This window comes from Bos javanicus, chromosome 5, assembly GCF_032452875.1.
Source record: "Bos javanicus breed banteng chromosome 5, ARS-OSU_banteng_1.0, whole genome shotgun sequence".
Classification (NCBI taxonomy): domain Eukaryota; kingdom Metazoa; phylum Chordata; class Mammalia; order Artiodactyla; family Bovidae; genus Bos; species Bos javanicus.
The window spans coordinates 117,482,814-117,505,832 of NC_083872.1; the positions used below are offsets into that span (position 1 = coordinate 117,482,814).

The 23,019-nt window shown below is 57.9% G+C and overlaps 1 protein-coding gene across 1 annotated transcript in view; it reads right to left on the reverse strand.

Moving 5' to 3' along the window:
- CERK (ceramide kinase) overlaps nt 1-19,994 on the reverse strand; it is a gene marked incomplete at its 5' end in the record, with an annotated part of 37,036 nt that extends 17,042 nt beyond the window's left edge. Inside the window, 2 exons of the mRNA XM_061419098.1 lie at nt 327-440; nt 19,382-19,994. Coding sequence (XP_061275082.1) covers nt 327-440; nt 19,382-19,994 — 727 coding nt within the window. The remainder of the gene's footprint in view (nt 1-326; nt 441-19,381) is intronic.
- Nucleotides 19,995-23,019: the final 3,025 nt, after the last annotated feature.

A 23,019-nucleotide genomic window follows, 5' to 3' on the forward strand; every position in this document is an offset into this window, starting at 1 on the left:
GTATGAGAGAAGAGAGTCTACCCCTCAGTTCTTTTAACCCATGTAAAAAAAGAATAATAATAAAGAAATGTAAAAGATGAACAAACATTAAAAGCAGAGCTTGGATATGCATAACTGACTCACTTTGCTCTACAGCAGAGATTCACACACTGCCGTAAACCAATTATACCTCAGTAAAAAAAAAAAAAAAAAAAAACAGAGCTTGGAAAACTGATACAAGGACCTTTCTATAAACCAAGGACACAGTGAGTCCGTTAAGCGAATGACACAGGAGTTCTCTTTCATGTGACCTGCCTGGAGCTACGAGGGGCTTTAGGGCAGATTACCTGTGAAAGCATAGGGCTTTTCCATTTTCTGCCATTTTCCGCTGCTGTACTGCTTCCCGTTAACGTCCGTTTCCTCAACGGTGATGATCTCGGAAATAGGCACCGTGCAGGCATCTGCAAAGACACCACGCCCTCGCTCAGCGGGTCACAGGACTCACCTGAGCGGCAGGAGAGCGACTCCACGCACTGGGACATCCCAGAGGCAGGCGACAAGCCCCGTGTCATTGTGAGCCTCAGCGCTACAAGACAGGGTGTTTCGTCCACAGGGACCGAAGTGGGCTGGGGCTTCCCAGGCCAGCTCCCGTGCTGAACCCGGGGAAGGGTGTTCACGCCCCAGCACCTGCGGTTCAGTCTGCTCAGAAATGAAGAGGGAAGGAGGCCCAGGACAGACCAGGACCCCGCCGTGTGCGGGTGGGTCGGGGCCACACCAAGGTGGGGGGCAGGGGGCTCGGGGTCCCACCACCCACTCGGGCGCAGGAGGAGGAAGTCGGTGCCCGGGTGGGCGCGGGGAGGACAGCACGGCACACCCTCGACTGGAGACCCAGTCGTCACCACGGGCCTCAGGTAAGGCCGGACACAAACAGCCGTGGGAAGCGCGAGGCGACAGCCTGTGACCGAACGCGGGGCCAGAAAGACCTCGCCAAGACAGGACCTGGGAGCAGGGAGGCTGCAGGTCACGCCCCCAGCGTGAACAGGCTACGACCCCCAAGCCCGCCGGCGAAGCGGGTGGAAACCCCGTCCACCGTCACACAGAGGTGCGCGGCGACTCGAGGCCCCGGGCTGGCTCGGAGGCCTGCGAGCGCCGACGGGCTCCGTTTCTGCGACAGCTAAATGACCCGACGGTGCTGACACCTGGAATGACCTTGCTTCACCTCTGGCCTGGCGGCCTAAGGAAATCAAGTTACAAGATCCAGCTTAGACGCCTCGAAGTTCCGACAGCGGGGTGTCCCCAAGGTTAGAGGTGCTGGGCTGGGGCGGGAAAGGGACACTCTCGCAGAAGAGCTGGAAGCTGGCTGGGCAGACCCGACCCAGTAGAGCCTCCACCCAGGGCCTCTCTCCCGGGCTCTGACTCTCCGAAGCTGTGACCCCTCTCGTATCCCCTGCTCCCAAGGGGTATCTGACCCCGGCCTGCCAGCAGTCGGACCAGAGGAGGCTGCGACGGGGCCGCCCGGGAGAGAAGGGGGTGCAGGGACATTCGGGGGTGGAGCCTCACAGAGGGCCTGAGACTGAGGCGCTTTCACTGGGGTGGGGTGGGGGCTCTAACACCCCAAGAGGGAAAAATTCCAGTGACTCTTGGCTTCTACTACACTCAGCTTACCCACAGCTTCATCTGCTGCTTGGCTGAGAAGAAAAACAAAGCCAGGTCAGCAGGATACAAGCTTTCACACGCGCACTGCTTGTCCACGTAACAGACGTGGTGACAAACACAATTATTTTCTCTAAAAAGGGACAGAGATCATGGGATCTGACAAAACACCACTCTCTACATCTTGCCTGATCGAGGAAGGGCAAGACCCAGGGTCCAGATGGAGGCCGTCCTAGGCGAGCCTGAGCCGGGGCGGTTGTTGTTATTGTTAAGGCGCTAGGTCACGTCCGACTCTTTGTGACCCCAAGGACTGGAGCCCACCGGGTGCGTCTGTCCATGGGATTTCCCAGGCAGGAATACTGCAGAGGGTTGCCATGTCCTTCTCCAGGGGATCTTCCTGACCGAGGGATCAAACTCACATCTCCTGCTTGGCAGGCAGATTCTTTACCACTGAGCCACCCAGGAGGCCTGGTGGGGAGGGTGGGGGGTTGTCAATCAAAAGCAGGGCTTGGTGAGTGACGGGCTTGGAACAGAGGCCGGTCCCACCCGGCTCCCTCAGCCCCTCCGTCTGCTGGGCTGAGAGTTCAGCCTGAACCTCCTGATGACACGTGGGGTTGGCAGGTGAAACTGGCAGGGGCTGTGGAAACGGCCGGGTCGGGGCGAGGAGGGCGGGGTCCGGCACAGATGGCAGGCTCCTTTCCGCCTCCCCCGCCCGCTGACCCCCGGCCACGGGCCTCGGTGCCTGCTCTGTGTCGCCTCGCGTGTGCGGTCACACCCTCGTCTTCAAAACCCTCCCCTCCAGTGAGGGGGCGTCGAGAGTCTGGGAGAGGCCCCAAGTCACGCATGGCTGGCGGGATGACCCGCTCAAAACCTGTCACTTAAGTCTCCGGTGCTGCTGGCTGCGCGTGGCTCCGAGAATCAGTCACGGGCACAGTGCAGGGAAAATGACACGGTGGTCCCCGGGTCGCCCTGCCTGTGCTGGCGCGGAGGGGCCTTGGGGCTCAGCAGTGCACGTCGGGTGAACACACACGTGGGCATGGCCGGTTCACGTCTGTGGACGGACACGGGAGGCGCACCTGGCAGAGAGCTGATGGTGGGAACTGGGCCACTTTCATTTCCTGCACTAATTAGCATTTCTCTCCCTTGGCTTGCATTCTGCATAATCCTGCGTTGCACAAGAGATTAGATAAAAAGCCCAAAGTCTTCCGTGAAAGGGTGAGTGATGCGAGGTGGTGCAGTGGCTTTCAGACCAAATCGACGCCGGCACCGGACTCGCTGGACAGATGAAAGGCCCGCGCCTGCCCTGGCCACCGCATCTCCCCCGAGCAGCGTCCCCCACCAGACTGGGGCAGGCATCCACGCCCAGACGGCGCTCCCCGAGCTGCTCCTGCCACGGCTGGAGGCGCCCCCGTGGTCCCTGGGCCGGCTGCAACACATCGCAGGATCAGGGGCCGAGGCCCGTGGGCGTCTCCTCTCCCTTTATAAAGTCACAGCCCAACGTCCCCTTTCAAGCAAGCTTCGGAACAGAAGGTTCTGGAAGAGACGCTCGACTCCCTGGGTGCCTCCCTGGCCCAGGGCTCCCTCGCCCCCACCCCAGCACCTCTTTGCGATGGGGCCATCCGCCACTGGAGGGTTTCAGCAGACCCCTGGGCTCCGGCCACTAAAGCAGCACCCCCTGCCCGCCACCCTGGTTCTGCCAGAGGCCGGCCAGCGTCTCCCGCTGCCTCCAGAGCTGGTGGGCTCGGTGACCCTTCTCCAAACAGGAAGCAGAGAGCAAACTGAGGCTCCACGCCCAACACCTGCTCTGATCAAACAAGGATTTTTTCAACTCTGGATAATCACCCCCTGCCTCCCCGCCACACACACCTACAACAGAAGTAAGATTTTCAAGCCAAGTCAAGCAGCCTTGCTGGGATGGCAGTCTTATTGGCAGCCTGTATAAAACCTCTGCTCTACTAAATTACTAAAGCAAAGTGACTTTCTCAGGGTGATTTTTAAAATTTCTTGAGATGAAAAAAAGGAGTCTGCCTGGGGCAACGGCCACCCTGAGGACAAATGGTGCAGTGGGCACCCCGTGACCGGATCGGGCAGACAGAGGCCGTCCCCTACCAGGAGCCACTCGTCTGTCCTCTCGGGGACCAAGCCCGGGGAGGAAGACTGGGGCTCCCTCCACCTCCTCTCATGCTCGGATAAGACCACTCAAAAGGCAGAAGACCCCCGAGGCTTCCCAACACAGGCAGGAACCCCCTGCTCAGCTCTAGGCTCCGGGTGCTCGGATTCAGTGACCTGCCAGGCTGGCAAGAGATGCAGGAGACGTGAGTTTGATCCCTGGTTGGGAAGACCCCCTGGAGGAGGAAATGGCAACCCGCTCCAGTATTCTTCCCTGGGAAATTCCATGGACAGAGGAGCCTGGTGGGCTACACAGTCCATGGGGTCGCAAAGAGCTGGACACGGCAGAAGCGACTCAGCATGTGTGCAGGGTGGCAGCGCCCACACTGGGTCACAGCCCTGCCGCTGTGAGATCCCCAAGGTTCGAGGGGACAGAGGCCTCACCAGCCTTGTCCCGCTGGGTGTGCATTGAGCTGAGGTCGGCCCCAGAGAGAGGCTTTCCTCCCGAGGCAGCTGCACACAGGGACAGCAAGAAGAGCAAGCCCAAGGCACGCCTCCCTGAAGGCCAGGGGCTGGGGTCCCCGTGGGATGGAGCCGCAGGGCCTCCGGGGTGCAGGGAGAGCGGGGGAAGGTCCATCACCATACACGGGCAACCCAGCACCGGCCTCCACTCGAAACAGAGGCGCTCAGCTCCCCCCGAAGCTAGAGTGTTTGGCCCTGTGATGTCAAAAGGTCACTGAATGTACAGGCACTATGGAAGACGATATGGAGGTTCCTTAAAAAACTGGAATAAAAGCACCATATGACCCAGCAATCCCACTCCTAGGCGTATACCCCAAGGAAGCCAAAATCGAAAGAGATGCATGTATCCCATCATTCATTGCAGCACTGTTGACGGTAGCTAGAACGTGGAAGCAACCTAGATGCCCATCAACGGATGAATGGATAAAGAAGCCGTGGTACATATACACAATGGAATATTACTCAGCCATAAAAAGGAACACATTTGAGTCAGTTCTGATGAGGTGGATTAACCTAGAACCTATTATACAGAGTGAAGTAAGTCAGAAAGAGAAAGATAAATATAGTATTCTAACGCACATATACGGAATCTAGAAAAATGGTACTGAAGAATTTATTTACAGGGCAGCAATGGAGAAACAGACATAGAGAATAGACTGATGGACATGGGGAGAGGGGGGAGAGGGTGGGATGTGTGGAGAGAGTAACATGGACACTTACATTACCATATGTCAAATAGACAGCCAACGGGAATTTGCTGTATGGCTCAGGAAACTCAAACAGGGGCTCTGTATCAACCTAGAGGGGTGGGAAGGGGAGGCAGATGGGAAGGAGGTTCGAAAGGGAGGGGATCTATGTATACTTATGGCTGATTCATGTTGAAGTTTGACAGAAAACAGCAAAAGTCTGTAAAGTAATTATCCTTCAATAAAAATAAAAAAAAAGGGCACTGAGCCAACACTCATGTGGGCCCAGCTGAAGGGTCAGGGGTCCTGTCCAGTCTCAACCGAGGCGCCGAGACCAGACACGGCTGACTCCACGCTCCCGGAAGACGACTCCAGCGCTCACCGCATTGTTTACGCTCCGAGCTGCTTGGAGGACGTGCACGTCGTAAAACAACCTTAGCTGCTGGGGGCCGGTGCAGCAGACCGGACTCAACCCGCCGTGCCCCCGCCTGACGCCCCGGCTGTCTGCCGGCACGGCGTCCCTCCCGTGGCCCCCAGGCCCCGTGGGCGCTCCCTCCCGGCTCTGTGCGTGTCCGTGTGTGCGTACATCTGTGTGATGTGTATCCGTGTGCGTGTGCGGCTGAGCAGTCACGCAGCGATGACACCCTCTGCCGCGGCTCGCTCCAGGCTGAGCAGGCCCCCCGGGTCCTGCAGGTCACACGGGGGCTTCAGCTGCCCCCCACAGCTCTGACTGGCCCCTCTGAACTCTTTCCCAGGTCCCCAACCTGGGCTCGCCGCACACCCCTGCGTGCCAGCTGTGGCAGAGCCGTCCACAGGACCACCATGCAAACCAACCCACAGCAAGAGGGCTTGGACACAACCTCCATGAAAATATTCTCCTGTCATCTCAAACTGACGGCTTCCCGAGAAATCGTTGCTACCGCTCTGAACTCATGAATCACCAAAGAGTTTAAAGCCACAGGCAGCAAGGTCCCTGGGCTTCCCTGGTGGCTCAGAGAGTAAAGAATCTGCCTGCAATGCAGGAGAGCTGGGTTCGATCCTGGGGTCGGTAAGAGCCCCTGGAGAAGGGAATGGCAGCCCACTCCAGCATTCTTGCCTGGAGAGTCACATGGACAGAGGAGCCTGGCGGGCTACAGTCCACGGGGTCAAAAAGAGTCCGACATGGCTGAGCGACTAGCACACTGGCAAGGTCCCCACTGGACAGGTATTTTACCAGCGCACTCGGGGGAGACACTGGCCCAACGCCACAGGAAGCCCCTGCACCAGTACTGGGGAAGGATGCTCACGCTCTGAGGGGCCGCCCACAGGGCTCTGAGGACTCGCGTTCTGCACAGCCTGAAGGGTCTGGAACATTTAAGACAGAAAGTCTCATGGGGCGAGCAAACAGAACCTGCTCTGTGCTACCTCCCAGGCGCCCAGCGGGCAGTGCCGGGCGCGCTCAGACATGCCGTCACCTGGCCCTCCTGTGTGGGCACGGGGCTCTGCGGCTGCACACCTTGGGGGCACTGAAAACAGCCACCGTGCGTGTTCTTTGTCCTCATCCCAGTGCGGCTTCACTTCTCCTGGTCTTAAGACTCAATCTGGAATCCAACAGAAGCAAACTGTTTACCTACTCTCTATAGACATTACAGATTATGAGAAACAGCTCTTTAGGCAACTCGGTCATAGAACAAAGAACTAAAGAGCTCCTGTTTATTAAGGACAAGACCATCTTTCCATGGAACAGCATGCTACCTCCGTGATGCAAGTATTCAGAAAGAACCACGAGTGTCCCAAGAGGAGACGTGAGTGATGCGGTCACGAGTCATCACCCGCTGGAGGGCGCGAGCCCCGCAGGCAGAACCACCGCCCGCTCACTAGACGTGCTTCTTCCTGTCGCCCTCCCGCCCTGGGGTGTTAAGCTGCACGTGGTCCATGCTGAAGTTTGGGGTTTGTGTGATTAAAGTGCAGTTTAGGATCGCAGTTTTTAACTTTAAAATAGAGATCTTAACTGGTATCAACTTTTGCAATGTTGTAAAAACTAAGCAAATTCAAAATAAAAGAAGACAAAGAAGAGGCAACTTTTTCATAAAATTGGAAAAAAACCTCTCAAGTTTGAACACGTCTTTGATTTTTGTTTAATTTTATATTATTAAACCTCTTGAAAACCTAACGTCTAGCTACGACCCTCAGTTTGGTCATTTTTGTTCATTGACGATGAATTCTACAACTTATCTAACACATTACAAATCCCAAGAGAAGTAAAGGATGAATTTACAAGGCTTTACTGGAATGCATGATCACAAAGATCTTGCTTGGACGTTCTGTAAGTGTGCTCTGGCCACACACTCACAGGGGCCACTGCAGTCCCTCAGCCAGGCCACTAGTCCCCACCCTGGCTACCTGCCCCCAAAGCACACCAGATACCCACATATCACACCTGGACACACACACACACACCAAATACACACACACCCAGATGGACACACACCACACGCACACCGAGGCGGGGCGCCCCCTCACCCACAGCCGTGCCCCCCGCCTGCAGGATGCGGGACAGGCACCCAGGTGTGGACGTGAACACCCACAAAGCCACTCAGAAACGGGTGAAGAAAAAGACCTTTAAAAAAATAACAACAATAATCAAGCAGCCACGTACAGCAAGGGGTTGGAATATCTTTAATGTTGAAGGACGTAGCTTTCATTTACAAGAATATCCTTACCAACAGCGTGTCAGGGTAGGTAATTTTACTAGGGTTTGCACCTTGCATGAAATCACGCGTGTGCGCTAAGTCGCTTCAGTCGTGTCCGACTTTGCGACCCCATGGACTGCAGCCCGCCAGGCTCCTCATCCATGGGATTTCCCAGGCAAGAACACTGGGAAGGGGATCTTCCCGACTCAGGGATCGAATCCAGGTCACCTGCGTTGGCAGGCTGATTCTTTACCACTGGGCCCCCTGGGAAGCCTGCATAAAGTCATACTGAAGTGATTTCCGTTTCTCCATGGAATGCGGCTCGAGTGACCGACACCTGCCGACTCAGTGACTCAGATCAGCCCCCGGTTCTCTCACTTTCAGGCCCTTCAGCCAAACTTGAAGGTGCCTCTCTCTGTGCCTGTCACTCCAGCATTAATTTTTCTTCTAATAACAAAGCAATCTTTGAGAGCCATTAGCACAAGCCATTAGCAAATATTATAATTGTTAACAACTCAAAACAGTGTTCTCCTGTAACACAGTCCTTTCCAGAAATGGACTGAAATTTTGTAACCAAACCTGGGCTGGAAGCCTCAAGCCTTCTGCTGACAAGAGACGCGGTTCTCTGGCCTCCCCTCCCCGTCCCCAGGGAGTGTGACCTCGCCTGGTGTGACAGGCGGCCACCCTCCCACGTGGGTGGGGACTGAGGGGCCGCGCGTTCCAGAGGGACCACGGGCGAGGCTGGGCGAGAGGCTGCCCAGGCGGCACCCAGGGCGGCTGCGACGGCCAGGAGCCATGGTCACTGCCAGTCTCGGCTCTGTCCTGCCCTTCCCAGAGCTGGCCGTGACCCAAGGACACTGCGTGGGCTTCCGAGCTGCAACTCGGAGCAGAAACGTCCCTGCCGTCTATGGGTCTGCTTCTCTTACAAGGTCCCGGAAGCCAGGTGCACGGCCACCCACCCAACAGAGCACACCCACCTGGATGGCGGTGGGCGGGGCCAGGGTTCCCCCAGCCCAGAGTCGGGCTCCAGGTGGCCCAGCCGCCCCCAAGGCTTTTCTGCATCAGCACCCACGAAAGGACGGGACTGGGCCTTTCAGGAAACGCTGCTGCTGCACCTGCTCGGGATGGGCTTTTCTGTGGGTCCCCAGGCTGTGGGTTCGGGGAACAGGCTGCAACGACCATTGCCCTGCAGACCTTACAACTGTGGAGCTGCGTTTGCACACACAGGACGCAGCCAGTCCCCAACTCCCACCTGCGCAGCCCTGTGCTCCTTCCAGCACAGCCTACCCCAGGTAAGCGTCCCCAACCTAGTGATCGGGGACTGAGAACTCCGGGGGCCTGAGTGGCACCCCATGGCCACTTGGGGCACAATGCCTGACTCCTGCACCATGATCCCTGCTCTCCCCAGCCCCCCGTCAGGAGAGGCAGTGGGGGCCGCTGAGAGGACCCCAGAACCAGCATCCTCGCAGGGGGAGCACCCCAGGATCTCAGGGTCCAGGCTCTAGTAGAGCCCCCACCTGGGCCCGACTGCCACCTTGGAAATGGAGCAAGCCAAGGACAGCTCCCACGGCTGCGGCCAGGATCGCCCGCGTGAGGCGGCAAACAGCACGGCAGGCTTGAGAGCAGCTTGAGAGGGCCGGCGTCCGCAGGACTAGCCCAAGACTCCAGGGCACCCGCGGCTGCCCTCTCCCCGCTGACTGTGACCAAGAGGTCTGGGCCAGACGGAAGGCAGACAGTTAACTGAGGAGCCCAAAGCAGACAGCAGCAGGCCGGCTGGCCGGAGTGGCACCCCCACAGAAGGAGTGGGGTCCCCACAGAAAACGGGGTCCCAGCAGAAGGAGCAGCCCTCGCAGGCCCTTCCCTTTGTCTCTATCCCCACCTCTGGGGCTTCCCTGATAGCTCAGTTGGTAAAGAATCCACCTGAAATGCAGGAGACCCTGGTTTGATCCCTGGGTTGGGAAGAACCCCTGGAGAAGGGAAAGGCTACCCACTCCAGTATCCTGGCCTGGAGAATTCCATGGGCTGTATAGTCCGTGAGTTTGCAACTGAGCGACTTTCACTTACACCTCTGCTCCAAGGGCAGCCTGGGTCTTGAACTGCACGCTGGATGCCTGTGTGCTAAGTTGCTTCAGCGTGTCTGGCTCTTTTCGACCCCATGGACTGTAGCCCGCTGGGCTCCTCTGTCCATGGCATTCTCCAGGCAAGAACACTGGAGTGGGTTGCCATTTCCTTCTCCAGGGTGTCTTTCCCCACCCAGGGATCGAACCTGAGTCTCTTACATCTCCTGCACCTGCAGGCGGGTTCTTTACCACGAGTGCCACCGGAGCAGCCCAAGCCTGCTGGATGCAGAGAAAGAAAGCCCGCTCCTGTGTCCAGGGAACCGGAGCACAACCGGCAGGGCTGGGAGGGCGTCCTGGCTCTGCCGGTAGACGGACACGTGCCGGGCTCCCTCTCGGCCTTCATGAGCAGAACACACAGGATGCGCAGACGGGCCTTGGGAGCTGAATGGCCAAGTCCGTCAGCTCCTGGTGCCAGCCTCACCCAAGTGACCAACACCAGGGAGGCCCCCAGAAGCGTGCAAAGGCCTTAAGAGCTGGACTGATGTGGAAGCCCCCCTCCCACGGCCTTGCCATCTGTGTACAACCAGGCTGAGCACCTGCCTAAGAAAAGAAAATCCTCCAGAGGACTCACAACATAATATTAAAAATACCCAGCCTCCAAAATTAACCAGCACACCAAGAACCAGGCAACCCTGCAAGGCCCAGGGGGAAAGCCAGTCAGCAGACGCCCCACCCGGGACACCCCAGGTGTCTGAGGCGTCAGACACAAACTTCAGCATGGCTGATAGAACCAGGCTCAGTGAGGTGCTGCTCTGAACGTTCCTAAAGTGAACGGAAGGACAGAAGTTCCCAGGACAAAAAGAGACGACTAGAAGGAACCAAACGGAAAATTCAGAGCTGAAAGGACAGCATGTGAAATGAAACAGCCACTAGCTGGGCTCAGCAGTGGAGCTGCTGTGACAGAGGAAAGTCAGTGAAGCCCCACAACTCAGCAGGAAGAACCTGCTCTGAATAACAGAGAGGAAAAAATATTTTAAAGATGGCACAGGGACCTTCTGCTCTGAGATGAAGGGCGAGACTGCTCCTCCCTGGAGTCCCACGTGCCAGTAATGCCGGGAGACTCTGGAAGGCGGGCCGAAGGAGGGAGCTGACCGGGGGCCTCGGGGCCAGGGAAAGACGGCAGAGAGTTCCCTGGGTTTCTTCCTGCCCCACGTTATCTCAGGTTTGAAGACTTCAGCAACTGGAAATGCCAACAGGTACAAACAGAAAACTCCAACCAAGGTTGCTTTCTCTGGCCAAAGGACCAGGGGCAGGAGAGCCCAGTAAGATGAGAAACTTCTGGACAAGAACTGCCCTCCTCCAGCAACACACAGAAACCTGCCCTCCCCCTCCCCCCACCACCTGCAAAGGCTGCCTGGAGTCTAGACATCTGCCCTCGGGCGGAGGCAGGTGCCTGACGCTCCCCAGCAGCGTGGCGTGAGGGAAGCCAGCACTTTCATCCCAGCAGGTGGCGAGCCTCACGCCACAGGGGTCAGTGGAGATGAGGAGGGAGTGGACTCCCACCGCCTCCCAGCACGAGTGGGGCGCCCCTTACCTTCCTTGCTGGGCTGGTGTCCGGGGACCAAGGGGAGAGTCAGAACTTGCACCAACCTCCAGCCACCCTCCACGGCACGCAGTCACAGGGCATCCCCACCCTTCCAGCCAGGAGGTCTCAGTGGAGGCCGAGTGGGGGGTTCCCCCTTGGGGGGATGAGGCCCCCCTTGGCTGCTGATGAGGCCCAGGGGAACCTGGACTTCTTCCCCGATCTGGCGGTAGCTAGTCCTTCCTACTCCCTGACAGCGCAGTGTCAGAGAAAGCCAGGTATAAGAGGAAACTTAAATAAGATCCAAATTTTCATAACGTAAAAAAGACAGAAATGTCCAAAAAAAAAAAAAAAATCAATCACCATGCCAAGAACTGGGAAGATCTCAAAATGAGAGGGAAAAAAAGACAATTGCTCGATGCCAAAACTGAGATGACAAAGATGTTGGGGTTATCCGACGAGGATTTTACAGCCGCCATGGTGAAAATGCTTCATGAACAACTACACACTTAAAACAAATGAAGACATATAAAGACTCAGGGAAGAAGAAAGTCTCAGCAAAGAAACAGACGATTACAAAGAAGGACCACACGAAAACTTTAGAACTGAAAAAATACAATAGCCAAAACAGAAAACAAATGGGTGAACTCAACAGCAGGATGGAGACAGAGGAAAATCAGTGAGCTGGAAGATGCAACAAGAGAAATTACGCAAATTGAGCAACAGAAGAAAATAATTTAAAAAAAGCAACAGCACTGAAAAGAGCCTCAGGGACCTGTGGAGTCACAGCAGAGGATCCAACATGTGTCGCTGGAGCCCAGAAGTAGAGGAGGAGAGGGGATGAAAAAGTGTCCAAAAATAACAGCTGAAAACTTCCCAAAAGTTTTGACAAAAGATATAACCTCAAATGTCACTACTTCAAAGAAATCCAAGACACATCAGAGTCTGGATTCCAAAAATCAAGCACAAAGAAAAGAATGTTAAAATTAAGTCAAAGAGAAACAACACTTGACCTACAGGGGAAAGAATTTTGAATGATAGTGGATTTATCCTCAGAAATCACAGAAGGCAGAGCAAGCAGCACAATGGTTTTCCAGTGCTGAAAAGAAAAGAATCTTATACCCAGCAAAAATATCCTTCGGGGATTAAAGGAGAAATCAAGACATTCTCAGATGAAGAAAAACTAACAGTCTTACTGCCAGCAGACCTGTCCTAAAAGAACAGATACAGGAAATAGAAATGATAAAAGAGGACTCCCTGGAAAGAAAAAAAGAAAACAGAAGAAAGAATACAGTAAGTAAAGATACGTGCAGTATCTTTACTGAACAGCAGTATTTCCTTCTCTGCCTGACTTTCCTAAATTATGTTTGAGGGTTGAAGATGAAGCTGTAACACTAATGTGGTTCCAAATGCATGTGGAAGAGATGAGACAATTTTACTACGAAACGCGAGAGTAAAGTGATACAGAGAGAGGGGAGGTTTCTGCACTTCCTCAAACTGGTAAAATGATGACTCCACTACACTGGGATGAGGCTCACGCACAGACCAAGGCCGAGGGCCACACACAGAGCTGCACTCGAAAGCTGTATGGACACTACCACCCCACACAGCTGGTTTAAACACAGGTGAAGACATACAGACAAGTCAGTATGGAATCCTAAAAACAGATGTTTAAGCAATCCACAGGAAGGCAGGAAAAAGCAGATAATGAAAACAAAAAACTAAATGGCAGATTTAACCCCTAATGCATTTACATTAAGAAGACACAGGTTGGCCTAGATGATTAAAAAACACGAGTCAACCCTACAGAGTCTAAAGAAACTCACTTCAAATCTAAGGGTGTAAGCAGGTTGAAAGTAAATGGGCAAAAGAGACACGTGGAGCAGGCGTGGCCACGTCACCCCGTAAAGTGGACTCTAGAACAGACAGAACAGTCAGAGACAGAGATGGGCACTACACAATCAAGAGTCGACCAGAATGAAGGCTTAGCGATCCTGAACGTGCATGCGCCAAACGACGCAGCAGGAAAACGCGCAGTGATGAACAACGGTTTACAGTAGGGTCGGCAAACTGCAGGCCAAATCCAGCATGCTGCCCCCTTCTATAAACAAAGGTTTCTTGGCACGAAGCCACGTGCATTCACTCACACGCTGCCTACAGCAGCTTTTGCACTAAAGCAGCAGAACTGAGAAGCTGGGACCCACAAAGCCTAAAGTATTTGCAATCTGGCTTTTTCTTTTTTTAATTATTTACCCACTGATCTGATCTCTGGCTGCGCTGGGTCCTTGCTGCAGTAGGGTCTTTCCTCCAGCTGCGGGGGGCGGGTCCCTCAAGGCGGAGGCCTCTCCGGCTGCGGAGCACGGGCTTCGGCTGCCGCAGAGGGTGAGCTCAGCAGTTGCGGCTCCCGCGCCCCGGAGCACAGGCTCAGCGGCGGTGGTGCACATGCGCAGTTGCTCTGTGGCCTGTGCGATCTTCCCGGACCAGGGATTGAACCTGAGTCTCCGGCACTGGCAGCCGGATTCTTTACCACTGAGCCACGTGGGAAGCCCTGCCATCTGACTTCTTAAGGAAACATCTGCTGACCTACTTTGGAGTAACAAATAAAAGTTAGCTTTGGAATTATCTCAGTGTAATTACACTATTTATGACCACACTCGCCTACTCTGAAGCCACATAATCTGACCATAGCTGAGGCAGGTACCTAGAGAGGGAGGGCAGGCAGGGCAGCTGTTTTTCTGACAGCTGCTTTTCAAAACCACAAAAGCCTATATGTCTCTTCCGATAGTGAGTCATATGCAAATCTGGAAAGATTTTTTTTCTTAAATAGGTAAACAAGATAGCCATTTATTTCCTATTCAAATATACTGAGATTCCTATCTAACTCTGCAGGTTGCTGGCTTCACATAATCTGATATCATCTGCAGCACTTTTGACCTCATCACCGGGCATACGTAAGACGTATCAGGAGATACAGAAATGCAGGGTATAAGATTTGTGGAGTGAACGGTTTAGGGGATTCTGTAGAATTTCTAGGTTCTACCCAAACTGTGTTTAGCTTCCCAGCCACTCCCAGTGGTTTTAAACTCACTCCTCTAGAGAAAAGTAAAGACGCTTGGACAGCAGGCAGCCACCCCCCCACGCTCTCCACCCGTGGCCCAGTCGCCCCTCCACGGTCGGGGTCCAGTCCCCAGCTGGCCGCCACTCACCATGCAGCCAGGGACGGGCCGAACCCTGCCTCCCACAGACAGCCACTCACACGGTGCTCGGTGCACACCTGCTGTGTGCACAGACACGCGAGGACCTCCAGGAGAACAGGGAGGAGAAGCAAGGAAGTGAGCCCTTCCCGTGCTGCATTCTGCCTCGAGAGAGCGCGCAGGGGAGATAAGACAGATAGTCCTAAAAAAGAAAACAGGGAAAACCCGTAACACAAAACAGAAGGAAACAGCTAGCGGAGAGGGACAAACAGCTGTACAAACACAAAAACCCGAAGAAAGATGAGGGAAGGGCAAGGTGCCAGCAGAGCTGGGCCCTGAGCAGAGGTAAGATCTGAACACGGGGGTGGGGGGAGGGTCCGGGGGGAGAGGGGGGCTGTCTTGTGGGGCCTCAGGGGTCAAGGAGGTCAGAGCTGAGGAGCCCTGAAAGTGAGGCAGGCACGGGCAGCTTGTAAGCTAGTCGGCAAGCTGCCCAGCACGTGAAAGAATCTTCTAGAAGGGCAAGCATCCTAGGAGTAGGGGGTGGGGGGCAGAGTGCCTAGCCGTAGGCTTTGGGGCTGTATTAGATGGGCTTCATGGTGCTTTCCAAACTTCCATCCAACAACTTCGGGGTCACCCATCAGAAGGTGCTCGAGGGAGGGGACACGGTGAGCGAGGATGGACAAGGCAAACCCGGAGGCAGGGCTGCAAGAGGCACTCAACTGGCCTGTGGCCTAAAGAGAACCACACAGGAGCGGAAAGCGCAGAGCCCCGATACCAGCCGGGGCACACAGACCCGGGAGCCGGCTGGCTGTCTCCTGTGGGCTGTGCCAGAAACTTGGAACCAGAGCTCAGGAGAAACTGGGACGGAAGGTGACTCAGTAGGAGAACCCACAGGGCGCTGCGATCAGGAGAGCGAGATAAGATCCCCAAAGTGAAGCCACCTCATGTGTTCAGTCGCTCAGTCACGTCCAACTCTTTGAGACCCCACGGCTGCTCTGTCCATGGGGACTCTCCAGGCAACATTACTGGGGTGGTTTGCCATGCCCTTCTCCAGGGGATCATCCCGACCCAGGGGTCTTCTTCATTGCAGGCAGATTCTGTACCATCTGAGCCACCGGGGAAGCCCGAAGCCACCTTACCCTGGACCCACCCACATGGTCACAGAACAGCACGTGAAAGGCAGAGAGCAGCTAGGTTCTCTAGAAATGTCTGCTGTGCAGAAGTCTAGACCAATCGAGAGGATAAATAAATTGGGTCAGGGACAGAAAACAAAAAAAAACTGTCATCAGTACTTAACAAACACACAGAAAATATATCTCCTAAAGTATAAAACACTGTTTCTTAAATACTAGTCTTTTTTCCTTAGGATAGATGTTCAAACATGGCAAATTCACCAAATTACATCCTTAAAACGCATGAGTTTCATTGTATGCAAATTACACCTAGATAAAGCTGATGTGAAAACAAATCCTGTTTTACGAGAGTAAACAGTAATAGGCACATTCACACAGAGACCAACAGCAAATATTCCCTCTTGAAGGTTACGGCTGCGATTCTCTCCCTGTGTGCTTGTCCGTGCTTTCTGGGTCTTATTAAACCAACATGAATTACTTTCATAAGCAGAAAAACAAAAATTAGTTTTAAGTATCCGTGGCTTGCCTATGTGTTTCCATGGGCGCTGTGCAGTGGTGTTGGGCTGTAAATACAACAGTAACCTGTACAAGGAGCTTCCCAGCGACCCGGGGCATCCTCGGTGGGAGAGGGGAAAACTTCTGGAGGAGGCTGGGCATGGGCCACCCCCACCCTAGGGTGCCCCCCCCCTACACACACACACAAGTCCCAGCCCCAGCTCTAAAGGAACACTTCCAGAGTCTCTCTGAGCGTGTTTTACTGTGGCCCCGGGGATACAACTCGGATACAGCTTCAGCCTGTTTCAGGTTCAGCTCGCCCGAGCCACTGTGAGAAGGCTGGTCCGCGTTTCCTGTTTTCAGTCTGCCTCACTTCCGACCGGGCTGGTGCCAGGCAGCCTCACAGCTTCCTGAAGAGAGCGGCCCGCGCGGGGTCCAGAAGGCACCGCCTCCGGTTCTTGGTCCTGCCTTTGCTCTGAGCCCCCCACTGAGGAGGAAGCCTGGACCCGGATTAAAAGCCAGCTCCCTTGTGTACGTTATATACCATCCATCGAAACCCACTCACAAGTTCCACGTTCCCCCTTCTGCGAAAAGGAGCGACGCTGGAGAAGCTGTGCAGGTCAGACAGAGCGGCCGAGCCCGGTGCCCTCGGTGGCCCGGCCCTGGGCCCGCCTCGGTCCGTCTTCTAAGGTGGTCTCAATTCACTCAGCCTGCTTCTCACAGCCTCCGCCTCTCTTCCCTGCCCCGCCAGCCGCCGTCCACCCCGCATACAGGCACGCCTGGGACCGTGGCAGGCCGGCACTGCCACTCTGAAATGTCCCCTGGATGGGCTGCTGTCTACCCTCAGGCGTGGGGTCATCTCTCTTGGGCCTGGCTCCTCTAGGGGTGCGCCTATGAGGAGCCCCCTGAGCTGCAGCAGCTGACCCAGGGCCTCTCAGGGTGGTGGATGGCACGGGGTTGGGGGGAGGGCTCCTATAGCGCCAGCCTTTCTGGGGGGGGTACCCATCTCTTGCACACCACCAAGGAAAGCTCCAGATGAACCCATACAAGAGGGCCTTCAGAGTGTGCTAGAAGGAAGCAACCACCGTTTCAGGAAAGAGGCGGGCCACTGTGCAAGTGAGGAGCTCGGAAAAGCAAGCTGACCCAAAGTGCACAAAGCCCAGAATCTGGGGGCCGGAAACCATAATGACAGCTGGCCAAGGATGCCAACGCTGAAAGCCGGCAACGCGAGTCCCCCACCCATACACCCCAGACAGGTGGGGCCCATTTGGTGTCCACGTGGCTGCTGTGGCCTAAACGAGGCCACGGCACCCAGGCACAGTGACTGAAATTGGACCCACCACGCTTCACACGCCGGTTCAGCTACTAGCTGGGCCGGTTCCTCACACTCCTGAGGCTCGGCCTCTTCATCCGTAAAATCCAGGAGAAGCTGCCCGGCAGGAATGCGCCGTGTGTGAATGTGACACAGGACAGACCACGTGGCTGCACCAAGAGCCCGTGAAATGGGAGTGCTCCATCCCGAAGCAGAGATTCGCAGGGAAGTTCAAACGCCCTCAGGGCCAGGCCAGGGGAGACCGGGACCTGGGGCCCTGCTGCGTGCTGCCAGGAGGCTAAGGCTGACCTTCTAGGATGACACTTTTTCCCCAGGGGACAACAGAAAGCTGGTGGAAGGGTGAAGTCTCAGATCGCTGGCCACAGAGTAGCTCTCTGCAGACCATGCTTGTGGTGAGCCCCAGGCTGCAAACCAGGAGTCCGAGACCACCCTGACCTTGGCCCCAGCAAACTGGCCGGCTCTGCCCACCCCTCCCCCATCAGCAGAGCCATCCAACCTCAGGGATGAGAAAGCCCCCACAGATACAGTGCAGCACCCCGACTGCCCCCAAGGCACTGAAAAGGCATCCCAAACTCAGCATGTCCACTAGAGAATCCCAACCTCTCCTGCACCCCACCAATTAACAACTAAACCCCCGCTCATCCTGCAATTCCAGTAAGCCCAAACCTGGACCCCCGTTCCGCTGGCCCTCCCCATCTAAGCAGACAGACCCAGCCCTGCTCAGCGCCCCTCTGCCGGACAAGGCCAGCAGCCTCCTGCCTGTGGTTCCCTGGCCCGCCTCTGTCTGCTCCCTGCCAGGCCCACGGGGTGCCTTTCACCAGGTGAAGATGGATAAAGCCCTCTGGGGTCCCCACCTCAGCCCCTGCCACCCAAAGAGCCCGGCCCCCTTCCCCACCTCCCGCGGCTCCCCCACCCTGTGTGGGTCTCCCGTGGCCCCTGTGGTCCTGCTGCCTGGACCGTCTCGCCAGGAGGTGCACAGGCCTCTGCAGGGCTCTGGTCCAGTGCCGCCCTGCAGGTGAGGAGTCCCGGGACCCCCGCCCCCACCCTCTTCTCGCACGTCCACACCCACGTGTCCTCCACGCACGCCCCAGACCCTCTGACAGAAACTGCTCCACTGCGGCAGGGACTCTCTCAGGAGTGCTGAGCCCGGGCGAGCACGCTGCCCTGCCCGCCACGACGGGCCCTCCATAACAACTTGCTGAAGACGAGTCAATGAGATGGAAACACCCACACTCTCCAGCCACTGGAAACACACCCAGGCTGGCCAGGCCCCCGCTGCCTCTGCCAGGGAGGCCTCCTGGCTCTCACTGTCCCACCATGTAACCGCCCTCCTGCCCAGGGTCAACTGACACCTCCTCCATAGGCCGCTGCCCGTCCTCCTGCCTCTGGGCAGCTCGGCAGGGGACCCGCTGGCCCCTTCTCCTTGGGAGCAGACAGGACCCCTTTTTAGTTAAACCAGGGCTTCCCCGAGTCCGAGGGCCTCTGCAGGTCGTGTGTCCAGCCTGTTGCAGCAAAATGAACAGCCCCCTCCCCCCAGGGAGCACATCCCAGATTGAAGGTCACCAGCCCTTGCTTCACTGCGGGGACAGGAACTCCGGTCTCCACTCCGGATCGGGTTAAACTGACACCGGGCGCGGGGCGCCGGCACCCCCTCGGGTCCCTCCGTCACAATCGATCGGAATGGTGCCCTTCAGACGCTGGCAGGCGGGGTCCCAGAGAGACGGTCCGTGCGGTCCGTCCGGGGGACACCTCCTGGGCCGCAGACCTCCCCGGGCCTTCACGACCCCGCGCCCCTCGCCCTCGGGGGTCGCGTCCCCGCCGCCCCCCTCCCTCACCCCGGCTCTCCCCAGCGCCGGCTGGCTCTTTGTCACGGGTCCCGGCCCTTCCCTGCCCGCCGGCCTCCCCGGGGCCCCTTCCCCCTACCGCAGCCCGGCCGAGCCGGCGGGCCGGCGGCGACACTCACCCGCGCCTGGGTCCCCGGCTCCGGGCCCGGGGCTCCGCCACCAGCGCAGCAGCGCCCGCGCGGGGTCCAGGCTCACGGCGCAGCGCTGCTGCTTCACCCAGAGCACCGAGCGCAGCGGCTCCGCCGCCCCCATCGCGCCCGGCGCCCGGGGCGCCGCCTGCTCCGCCGGGCTGGGGGCGCGCGCGGCGCCGAGGGGCGCGGGACCGTTAGCGGCCCCCTGGAGCCGGCCCGGGCGCGGCGGCGGCGGCGGCGCGGGGCGGGCGGGGCGGGCGGGCGGCGCTGCGTCACCCCGTACGCGGAGCGGCCGCGGACACCGAGGAGGGGCCGCGGGCAGCGCGCGGAAGACGGCGAGGGCGGCCGGCCGGAGCGGAGCGGAGGGCCGGGCTGGGGGCCGGACGCGGAGGGATGGGGGGCAGCCGAGGGAGGCGGGCGCACCCCGGGGACCAGGAGGGGTCCGGGATCCGGCGGGGGGCGGGGAGGAGGAGGGAGGCGGACGGGGGCGCGGGGTTCCGAGCAGAGGAGCCGAGGAGGGGCCTGCGCGGAGGAGGAGGAAGGCGAAGGGGGCGGCGGGTGCGGGTGAAGAGGGGCGGAGAACAGGGGAGGGGCCGGGCGATCAAGGACGCGGCTGGGCTGGGGTCGAGGCGCCAGGGCGCCGGCTGAGCTCTGGGGTTTAGCTCTGGCTGGGGAGGAGGAGGCTTCCTCTGGCCGCCGACCGTAGGGTCCCCAGGCCAGAGTGACCCGGGGGCGGGGAGCTCAGTAGCGCCTCCCTGGCCGGTCGTGGGGACAGGCGGGGTCCTCCAGGGGCGCAGAAAATGCTACCCGGGGGTCCTGTGGGTGCGGTGGGAGGGGCCTGGTTTTGGGGTGGGCGTGGACTAACCCGCCCCTCCTCACGCGGCCACCCTGGGCAGCCTGCTGGCCGCGGGCATTGGGCCGCATCTTGGATCCTCGTCGTCTCCTCTTGGAAATATAAACCTGAAGACCTAGCAGGCACCCTCGGGAGGTGTGGACCCTGTTGGCCCCAGCCTGGCAGTGGACACCACCTCCTCTGCTTCTGGGGTCATCTTCCTGACCACCGGGTGACCCCCGCATTCCTAAGGGGGGCAGTTTCAGGCACTGAGGGCTGAGCAGTAAGGGATGGGGCCAGCGTGTGAACCAGGCAGTCTGAGTCAAAGGGTCCTGCCGGGCCTGCACACCCAGACTGGGGACAGATGGCCACTGAGGAGGCCTGTCCTGGTCACAGGTGGCAGAGGCGGGGCTCAAAGGCCCGCCAGGGTCCAGCCACCCCTTACTGCCCATGGGGGTATGTGTCTGGGGTGGGGGTTGCCGAGAGCAGCTCGGGGTCCCACAGCCCAGGTTCTCAAGGCCAGCCAACCTGCACAGGGTGGGCTGCTGGGGAACCAGCAGAGGGGAGGGACCTGCAGGCCGGCAGGTAGGAGGGCTTCCTGGAGGAGGTCTCCCCCTTAGGGACCTGGCAGGAAGCTGGAGGGGAGCCGCTGAGCCCTCCTCTCCCTCCTGAGCAGGCCCAAGGAGAGGGGTTCCTGTTCTGAGCCGGGAGGCACCACCCTGGCACACCCGGACACTCTTCCTCACTGCCCTGCTCAGCTCCACCATCCCTTGTCCACAGGGGGCCTTTGCTGACCACCCCTCAGCCTAGCGGGGCTGCAGCCTCGCTCACAGAGCACATCACACCCCCACCACCAGCTCCACGAGGATGTGGACTTGCCTGGCCCTGTGGCGCCAGCCCTGAACACACTGGGGCACGTAATAAGGGTGCCCGTGTTTGTCCCAGACTCATCACTGAAGAAGCTGCTGCTCAGAGCAGCAGGCTCTCAAGTGACAGATCTGGCTCCAGGGGCCTGAGCCACCTGTGCGCCGCCCCTCCCCGCCCGCCCCAGCTCTCCTTGGCTTCTCTTGCACATGTCTTCCCTCAGATGGCAGAATGGCGGGCATGCAGCCTTGCTGCCCGTGCCTGGCACCAGGGAGCCACACGTACTGGTCTTGTCCTGCCAGCTTCCTGTGACTCACTCCTGCTGGAGTCCAGCCCCCGTTCAGCCTGGGGCAGGGAGTCAGGAGCCAGGACATGGCAGAGGGTGGGGGTGGGTTCTGGCCCCTCCCTTGGGCATGCGGCACCTGATCTCCCGGCAGGGCCTGCCCTGCCCTCTCCCTCCCTCGGCTGCCGCTCTGAGACTCTGGAAACGTGGATATGAAACCTCTCTGGAAATCTTGCGCCAGTGCCGGGCGGGGGTGGTATCACAGCGCTGCCCTGAAGAGTAATCAGGAGATCAACTCTGAATATTCATTGGAAGGACTGATGCTGAAGCTGAAGCTCCAGTACTTTGGCTACCTGATGCCAAGAACTGATTCATTGGAAAAGACCCTGATGCTGGAAAAGATTGAAGGCAGGAGGAGAAGGGGACGACAGAGGATGAGGTGGTTGGACTGCATCACCAGCTCAATGGATATGAATTTGAGCAAACTCTGGGAGACAGTGGAGGACAGAGAAGCCTGATGTGCTACAGTCTGTGGGGTCGCAAGGAGTTGGACAAGACTGAGCGACTGAGCAACGGCAACGACGGTGAAGAGCTGTGGCAGGGACCAGCCGGTGGGCAGGGACTCAGAAATGCCAGCCCCGCCGTGGGACCTCTGCCTAGGGCCTCCCTGGGCTGGGCCCCTTCTGCCCTCTTCACTCACTCACATAGGGTCCTTGAATGCCATGTGTCAGCTCGTACAGTCCCACAGCCAAGGGGGCGCCCAGAGAGGACGCAGGTGCCCCTGCCCCCCACCCTCACCTCCTCCGTGGGGGAGGCCCCAGAGTCAAATGCAAAACACTGGTGGGGCCCCAAGGGACCGCCTCCGCTCACTCGGTAGACCACAGGCCAGGCCAGGGTCTCCTAGTTATGGGTGGTGTTGTGACCCCTAAAATCCACACGCTGTGGTTCTAGCACCCAGGACCTCAGAACGTGCATGTGTGTGGAGCTAGACTTGATGGAGGCGATTAAGGTGAAATGTGGCCTGTGGACCCATCCAGCGTGACTGGTGGCTTTAGCAGGGGGGGAGATCTGGACACTGAGACCAGGTGTGCTGGTGCCCAGACGGTCAAACATAAGAGGCCCCACTTGCAAGCCCCCGAGAGAGGCCTCAGAGCAACCAAGCCTTGTTGGCGCCTTGACCTCGGACTTGCAGGCTCTCTGAACCGGAACTGGGGAAATAAACTTTTATTGTTTAAGCCACCCAGTCTGTGGCATCTTGCAGCCCTGGCAAAGCCCTCCTGTGGCCCTCCATGCCAGGGAGCTGTCCTCCTCGGTTTGGGGAGGGGCCTGGCCAATGCAGGACCCCCATGCTTAAACCAGGGAGAAAGTATCAAAATAAAGTTTCCAGAAGACGGGCTTCCTGCGGTTGAGCTGCATGGGGAGAGGGCTGGGCTGGGGGTCAGGCGCCCATTAAGGGCTGTGGGCCTGTGACTCAGCACAGCACTGGGGGATGGGAAGAAGGAGGCGGCTTCACCCCCAGAGTCACTGGCAGCCCCCACCCCCACCCCTGTCCTGATGGCCCCTCAGAGCTGGCTGCAAAGACGAATCAGAGGAGCAGACAGCAAGGACCTTCACTCTGTGGGGGTGGCGTGGCCCTCTGCTCAGGAA